Below are 9,072 nucleotides of genomic sequence, written 5' to 3'. Positions count from 1 at the left end.
AATAGCCTGCGGATGAATAAATATAGTCGCCTGTGCTTATAGTTGAAGTGAATTGCGTTCAAAATAGACCTTTTGCAACAGTTGGCCGCGTGACGTCCTTTTCAAGAACACACTGATTTAATCGTTGGCAAGGCAAAATGTTATCCGAAATAGAAAGAATATTTAAATTATCTTACATGTAAATTTTCAGGTTTATATCCTTTAACAGGACATTTTTATGGACGTTAGAACTTAGAAGGGATTTGTATACGAAGAAGACGCTTTGCCCTTCAGTTACGCTCCAGTGGTGTTCAATGCGAACCCTTGTCATTTTGCAAGTTTTCAAGCTGCCTTTGGGTTTAAGAGCTTAGAATTTTCCATTCGTCCTAATGTTTTACCCCTCTTTCTCTCTCCAATGGTTAAATGCCAGCAGCTTCCTCTTTTAGGGATTAATAAACGAAAAGGTTTGTGGAGGGCAAAGCCTCCTCGCTTCTATACAAAACCTTCCAATTTTTGCAATATTCAAATCGTCATTAAACCTCAAGCTTACATAGAATTGGTTTGGAAATTGTTGTTCTCGCCATTTAAAACATGCATTTTCCAGGTCTAAAATTCATTTGGCTAAAAGTTGAGAAATGATCGGTCTCGTGACCAACTGTTGCAAAAGGCTTATTGAACTTACATGAAAGTGAAGTCACCTTCATGAACTCTCAACTACAAAATTAACAAGCCTGTAGAACTTGTGCGAAATAGTTTTATGGCCGCAGAAAATAGCTACAGCCTTTCTCCCGACAATAGCTGAGGCTCGATGAACGAGGCTCCCATGTAAAAGTGACCGAGTACGCAGACGTCGTTATGCCTAGCGCTCGTCACGCAATCTTTCCTCCCCAACAAACGTTTGTTTGGCTCTGGTACATGGTTTGGCCACTCGTTGGAGAGGAAAGATTGCGTGACGAGCCATAAGAACGTCTGCCGATCTATTGTAGGCACCGCAGTATTTAAGACTTCCCAAAGTACTTTTGAAAAAGTTCTACTCCTTTCCCGTTGCCATGGGCAACACTCGTGCCAGGGGAGAGAAAGTTGAGCATGGAGCGCTTAGTAACCAGGTCTTGTCATTGATCCGTTCACCACGTGAAGTTTTGTGTTGAATCGACGCTTGATGCATTGTAGGCTGTTGATAGATTTTGTGTGAAGAACGCAGGTTTGTGATTCCTGGAGATTTTTCCGGAGCTAGAATTGTCTTAACACAGTATTAGTGTAATTTGTTGACAGCAACAGTAGCAAATAGTAAATTATTCGGAAAAAAATCAACCGACTGTTTAGCTGTCATTTTTCCGCTCAAAAAGTCTTTGATGTGAAATTAAATTATATTATCTTTCGTTATATACCTTTCAGGATGAGTAGCTCAGAAGAACTTTTTCAGTATGAGGACAAATCAGGCAACTCGTTTAAACCTTTAAGCCAGAAAGCAGAAGACGTCGACGATAATTGTTCAGTCATTCCAAGAGACATGTACGGTTTGTATGGTGTGCATGTGAGTAATCTTCCAGAAGACATCTCAGAGAAGGAGCTGAACAGAACGTTCTCTGTTGTTGGTAAGGTTGCCGTATGTAAACTTATGGAGTCAAGACCACGTCGTACTAGTCATGTGGACTCTCATTCATTAGCTTATGCATTTGTTAAGTTTGCATCGTCTAAAGAAGCCCACACTGCACTGTCACAGTTTAATGGCTACACGCTCAATGGAAGCATCTTGGCAGTGAGGCCTGCTTATATGTCAGAAAGGATTAGAAGACGTCCTTCTCCAAACGTGAAACATCATGATGGTGATAAATCATCAGAGGAAGGCAGCAAGAAGAGCAATGAAAACAAAAAAGAAGGGAGTCAAAGAGTAACTTATGTCATGAGCTCATCTGACTGTCGTCTCAAGGATGGCAGACTGCATAATAGTGATGTTATGTTATTTAATGGCACTTCTGTCAAATCATCACCCCCTAAGAAGGTTAATGAAAACCGAGCGCTCGCACCTCGATTTCGCAAAGATTCTTCCCTCAAGTCTTTGGAATCGAAAGCCTCCCATGATTCTCACTCCTTTCAAGGTGTACCTTCTACAAGCAGATCAGAGCTACCCCCTGCGCCAATTGTTTCAAGACAAAACACAACAGTTCATCAAAATGCTGTTTCTGATTTTCAAACTTCTCCTGATAATTTTCCCAATAACACTGATGCTTCTATTAGTGCAAGTACCTCTGCCTTTAGGCCATACCAAGGAACTTCAGGAACATCAAACCAGGCAGCTGGAATGCAAAAACCCGTGTCTATGGAAAATGGTATGGCTACAGTAGCCTCCACTTTTTCACATATTAGACTGTCTCCTCTAAATCACTCAGTTATGGAAAACAAGAATGCTCCAACTTGGAATCACTCTGAAGAAAGTGATGTTCATTCATGGAGACAGGATGGAGTACAAGGTTCATCCTCTTTGAGTCCACCAGGAGGCACAACAGTCCTGTCATGGTCCAACGGCAGAGACAAGCCTATCGTCAGTCCTGACAGAACCAAAAGTATGGAACAATGGAATTCCCAGCCAAGGCCTAGTGTGTCCTTGTGGAGCACAGCAGATGTGGTTCAGTTTTTTTACAACAGTGACTGTGCTGAGTATGCAGGATTCTTTCAAGAGCAGGAGATTGACGGCAGGGCACTGATGTTATTAAACAGAGACACACTGTTACATTTCATGAAGGTTGGCCCTGCACTTAAGGTGCTTCAGTTAATAGATGAGCTTCGAGCTTATGGTCCACCCCCTGTCACTCACTCAGGTAATTGGTGAAAGACTTTGAAGCCTTTGCACAGCTTCATCTCTCATGTAGTTACCACTGAAAAGGTAATGATCAGTTGTTAATTCTAATTAGACTACAAACCTGAGGTATCTACAGTATTATCAGATAGGATGAGGGTCATACACTAACCATATTCAACAAGGGTCTGTTTGTTTTATAGTGCAAGCAAGCTTGTGTTCTTTTCATCTGAACTCTTGATTGATGTGAAGGAAATGAGACAAAAATGTTGTAAAATAAGTGATGTGCTAGATTAAGACTGTATACACAGTCAATCATTCCTGATGCATATTGCCTATAGGTGTATATGTATTTTACCAATCAAATGACAAGTTTGTTAAGCTTAAGGGTGATGATCTTAAGTTAACTACATGTTAGGGCTTACAGCCTGTATCCAGGATTTGCCTTTGTCTACTACATGTTTAAGTGCTGGCTTTTTTCTCTAGTTACTCATTTTCATTTTCCCACTTATTCCAAATGCCTGTGTCAGCCTGTTTGTTGTCTTTTTACCCAGATTCATATTGCTTTTGTCATTTGATACCAAGCTTGAATCAAGTTACCAATAATCTAACTTATTATACATCGAACTCACTATCTCTTTTCTGATTGGCCAAAAGCGTACAGTGAATTTTTGAAATCAGTGCCTGTCACGTCATCTCTGCAGATTATACAATAATTATGTCAAGGACGCTCTAGGTCACGGGTAATCATGTCAAGTTTGTGCACTTTGTGTTGCTTGCCATCAGTGAAGAAGCAAAAAAAAACGTGACCTCCATTTTTTTATTTTCATTATTAGATTCGGTTTTTGTGATATCCAGAATAATCAAGGTCTCTGTAAGGGTTATCAGCCTCAGCCTTCAGCGTCAGCTGATAACCCCTACCTCGACCTTTATTATTCTGGATATCACAAAAACCTCATCCAATAATTATTGTTTATTATCATCTTTATCCCCAAAATCTAACTTGCCATTTTTGTGTGCATATTTTGGGGAGCTGAGAAAAGAACAAAAAACTGCCAATAATTCACTTCCAGTACCTGGCTTCCCACAGTTGTTTTTTTTGTTGTTATGTGACCCTGGTATGGTGGTGGATAATGAGTATCTTACCAGTTCTTTAAATTTTTTCATTGGGAAGGCTGATATCTTCTTGCATAATATTTCAAACCATTTAAACTATTGTAATGTCACTTAATATTTCTTTAGTGGCCAGTAAACTGTCTGTCTTGTAAGTGACAGTATTTTGTGGCTGAAGCCCAAAATGTTACCAGGCCTTTTTGAGAGTGGAGAGTTGCAAATAAGGAAGTTACATTATTATATTTGTAAACTACCACGTGGGGTTTACCCCATCTTTTGAGCAGTTTACTAAGAAGCTTTCATAGTCCTCAACCAGGAATAGTTTTAAATGGTGTACTTGGAACTGGTACAAATGATCTCTTTTGTTGAACTAGAGAGAACTTAATGTTAGTCCTCATAAAATGCTTTTTGCAGCAAAAATACTGTTAGACATGATTACCTTTTAATAATGTGACAAGCTTGTGATCACATGTTCAGGTTTTTTTTACAAGAATAATGCCTATTGCATTATTTTGGTGTGTTGTTTTACTCTTTCAGGGGTTTGAAGTTTGCTTTTAGTATCCCTTGAAACATCTTTGGGCAATTTTTAGGGTCAATATATTTCATTGTCTGTGGATCAGGTAGGGTTGGCTTATGAAGGAAGCATTAATGAGGAATTGGGTCACTGAAAACCCCATATACATGTATTTCTTCTAAGGCTCTTACAAATTGAAATCCAAAGATTGGCTGTTCATTGCTGGTTAGTTAAAATATAACTGTCTAAGAATATTTGTCACAGGGAACCCACTGGCATTTCTGTGTCCTTTCCTGTTGTTACATCTGGCAGGATGAGGCTGAGTTCTTCATAAGGGAATCCCCTTCATATTTTTATCATTACTTTATACCCTTAAGCTATACATAGTCTTGTTTATAGTATAAGGGAAAATAACCACAGCATTGTTCAGGTTATATTCATAAACGTCTTTAAATTCAAGCTTTTATGTCAGCTTTGTGGCACAACTCTAGGAATTCTATCCATAACCTTTTGGTATATTTTGCAAATTTTGTCTTGGGGATAGTCTTGTTTTTAGTCCAGATATTACTTCCCAAGGTTATCAGGTTTGTAATTATCCTGTCATCCCTACAAAAGTTTGTTAGAGATTGCTCACTCCTTGGCATGATTGAAAGGGTTAAGATAATATATATGTGGAAGGTATTCATTTAATGCCTTCTCAGACCTATGATTGAAAAATTATCAAATCTACCAAATTAAGATAGATATTAAATGACAGGGTCCAGCAGCCCCTGTTTGTTGTACTCCCCTCTCTCCCACTTCAAATACCCCACCCTCCAAACTTCAGGGTTTCAATATAAATAACTTGGAACTAATTTTATGACTGAAGTCTCACTAGTGGAGACATTTTTTTTGTACTCCTCTCATCATAGTCATCATTGTCATCATCAATCCTCATCATGTGTGTCCGCACATTGGGCCTCTGTGCCTCCTTAGAATTCTCATTTCCTGGCTTTTCCCCTCAAACCTTCCATAGCCCTCCCAAGGCTTTTTTTTCTGCATGGCCCCTGCCCCCTCCCTGCCTCAACAACTATAAATAACGTTCTTGCTTTGAGATTTAAGTGAGTTACTCTTCTAGAATATTTATTAAACTGTTTAAATTGTGATCTGCAGCTTTATGAAGGGCTTAATTTTTATGAGTTGCTTCTAATTGAACCTGTAGGCATGCTACAGTTAAAGAAATTGTCTTTTTCGTGTCAAATGCACATGAAGATTGTGCTTGTGTTTTTGTATTAAGGTAAAATGTTATGTGAAAATGATCATACACATTCTGTTGTATTCTAAGAAAAGATAACAAAAAGGTGACGAATGGTTAGGAATATATGTGTATTCAGAATAATTTAGAGTGTTAATATTCCTTGACAAGTTCTGTTATGTTTAAAATTAAGCAGTTCCAATATGCTTAGGAAGGAATATATTTGTACTCAGAATTAGCGTGTTGATATTCCTTCACAAGTTCTGTTATGTTTAAAATTTTTATTGAACATTCCATTGTACTTAAAGAATATTTGTTCTATAATTGTAATAACTGCAATGAATTACCATTGTTGACTCCTTGTTAGTAAATGGTGATATCTTAGGTCTAGGTCACACTAGCGACAAAACAACATGAAATAACAACATAATCACTTATGTAGGTAATGTGAAGATCAACATAAAGACATCAGGGAACAATCAGTGTTTTCCTTATGTCACGTTGATACTGTTATTTTGCTATTATGTCAAGATATTCACACTGCAAACATAATGACATAATGTCCTTCCTATGTCGTTATGTTTCTGTCATTATGTTGTTATGTTGCAGGTGTGAACTAGGCCTTAGGCCTACAAAGGGCAATTTACATGTATTTGAAGATTAAGCAGTAATGAGATATCACATTCTTGATTGACAGCCCAGTTGAGTGGTTTAATTCTACCTGGATGCCTAGAGTCATCCTTATTATTAATTGTTAAGTAGCTGTATCAAAGCTGTCACCTTGGGCAAATGCATTGATATCTGCAATCTGCATTTTGCTAATACGTGACTGATCAGTAATAAATTATAGGAGAGGCTGAATTATGTGAGACTCCATTTTAGCTCTGATCATTGTCTCAAAAGGTATTGGCCTAAACTTTATGTCCTCTAGACCATACTTTTTTCATGAGGCTTATGTTTTAAATCACTAGCAGAATCTTGCTATGATTCCATAATGAAGAAAGGGCCATTTTCCATAGAGATTGTTGCTTTTACTGTAATGGTCAGTGGCCACAATATAGCTTATATCTTGACATATGCCCTTAACATGAATATTTTTATAGTGCATGTAATTACTCAGCCTGCTTTCTGACTGGTCAATCAGCATCGTCAGCCCTTCGGCTGTCTATGACTACGTCAATGATTCTTCCAAACGGGGAACTTGTTCTCTGGGCTTATTGAGCCTTTTCTGTGGCGTTCTTATTGGACTACTCTAAGGTACATTTTGAAACATTTTGTAGATCAAATCCTAGAGGAGCTATGGTCTTTTTTTTGTAGATTTCCTAGACATGTTAACAGTAGTGAAACGTGAAACGTGTTTGCGCCAAATGTTTTAGATTTTTTTGTGGTTTAATGTTGGTATTCAGGTGGAAAATTTGCACAAATCCCATTCACCATAAAAACTGGATTTCATGTTTCTCCTCCGGGGTTTGATCTGCTAATTCTAAGAATTTGCCATTTTAAGAGATCGTACTTTTTAAAGTATCAGTAAATGCGTTTGTACATTTCGAAAGGCATTACTCTTACCTTTTCTTGAATTGAAACCTTTGGTTTAATGTTGCCTTGATGTTTTTGAAGAAAACTATCTGATTCATTTGATCTCGATGATTAGCGTAGTTTTATCAATAACAAATAAGTTTATTTATGAATAATATATTTTTGCAATTAAAATATATATTTACGTGTTTGTAAGTTTGGACATGAATTTTGTAATAGACAATGTACTGAAAGTCGTAAGGGCTGATGGCTCGAGGTATCTCTGCTCCAGCATGGACCTGCAAATGAGAAACCGGAGAAGGAAAAAGGAAGGTTTTGCGTGAAAACAGGAGTGTATCGTCGAGGGGAAAGTCGAATTTTCACACGGTCACCCTTTTCTGGTCCACAGAGCCTCCGTCTTTTGGTCACGTGGCCGGCGAAGACGAGTAGCACTGGGGAGGAGAGTGCCTCATCCCAGAGTATCTCATGACGCATGCGCTTGGTATGAAGCTAAATTGTACCATATGGCGTAGCCAAAACCCTTTTTCTTAGCAGTGACAGAATTTATTAACGCGATTTGCGCGATTCTCCTGGTTTAGTTATTTACACTGTTTTAAGGGTAACTTGTCAAAGATTTAAAGATCAATGTAGCAGAGCGATGTTTGCTTTGCTTTACTTTGGGCAAAAAATAAACTTAACTTTCCGATAGCGAAACATGCTTAGTAGCTTTGGAAGAGATCTGGTGACGATAGCTTCGGAGGATCATTTTGCTTCTGTTAATTTTAAGCTGTTCACGCTGGTGAAATGAGAACAAGAAAAGGAAAAACTAACTTTTATTGGGCTTGCCCTTATCTCACTCTAGTTCAGTCTCGAATTTCCTCATGATTATGCTCAAACTGTTTTAGGAGTACTCAATTAAAGATTGTAGCTTATCTTGTGATAACCGCATAAGCGTAAACGAGGTCCGGGTGTGTCAAGACCCATGCTTGGGTGTGGAGGTTTTGCTGTCGACTGATGACCTGCTAAAGACCGGAAAACGTATTCCATCTCGGATTGCCGAGTACTGCATAAACCAGTAACGGTAGCAATGGTACAACCATATGCAATTTAGAACAGCATAAATGGCCTGTTCAGGGCAGCCAAAAAACGTATCCTGTCCAGTGGCACATTATGATAGTCCCCCCCCCCCCCTCGGGGAACGAAAAGGCTAACTTTCCTCATAAAGTCTTTATAACACTGTCAGATCGCTCGATTAGCAAGAAAGTAAGAACTCTATTTAAGTGTCAATGTATTTAGCCCGTGTGGGCTAATTGGGGACACTGCATTAACTCTGCCTAAAAATTTTCATTAATAGTATTATAAGATTCTCGTAAAAAATTAAAATTGAAATATTGGCAAAAGGAAATAAAAAGAGTATATGTTGTCCTGAGAAACGCCTTAATTATAATGTTATATTAATTAAAATTTAACATTCTAAAATTCCATATATTATTAATGTACATTCCAAAAATTCGTCCTTCTTAATGGTGGGCGAGGCCTCTTATTTCGGGCGAAAAAAACTTACTGGCCGCACAGGTTGCAGCAATTGCTGTTGTTACTTAGATAACCCGAAAGCATACTATAACAAACTATAACAACAATAGCAAACTATAACAACAACAATTGTAAATCAGTTTAAGCTTCCCTATCACATGAAGTTGACAAAGATTCCTTGTGATTTGGAAAGTTGTTTGAAGACGTTTTACAAAACGATATGATGAATTCTAATCAACAATGATTTAGATAAACATATACAGGCAAAAACTAACGATAGATAAATCCGACGTTTCGGCGACATCTTGGCGCCATTGTCAAGGGAAACTAATTAAATATGCGATTTCAAGAGTAACTAAGAGTTCAGAGTTTCTAATTTGCATAAGT

General features: G+C 38.0%; 1 protein-coding gene across 1 annotated transcript; it reads left to right on the top strand.

Moving 5' to 3' along the window:
* The first annotated feature begins 6 nt into the window (after positions 1 to 6).
* LOC145489979 (uncharacterized) lies at positions 7 to 7,717 on the top strand. Its single transcript, XM_081469071.1, has 2 exons — positions 7 to 1,180; positions 1,375 to 7,717. Exon 2 carries the CDS (start codon positions 1,376 to 1,378, stop codon positions 2,807 to 2,809), a length of 1,434 nt encoding a protein of 477 aa, XP_081325197.1. The 5' UTR covers positions 7 to 1,180; position 1,375; the 3' UTR covers positions 2,810 to 7,717.
* Positions 7,718 to 9,072: the final 1,355 nt, after the last annotated feature.

The sequence above is a fragment of the Orbicella franksi genome, chromosome 1, assembly GCF_964199315.1.
Source record: "Orbicella franksi chromosome 1, jaOrbFran1.1, whole genome shotgun sequence".
Lineage (NCBI taxonomy): Eukaryota > Metazoa > Cnidaria > Anthozoa > Scleractinia > Merulinidae > Orbicella > Orbicella franksi.
This window is presented reverse-complemented; position numbering and strand designations above follow the sequence as displayed.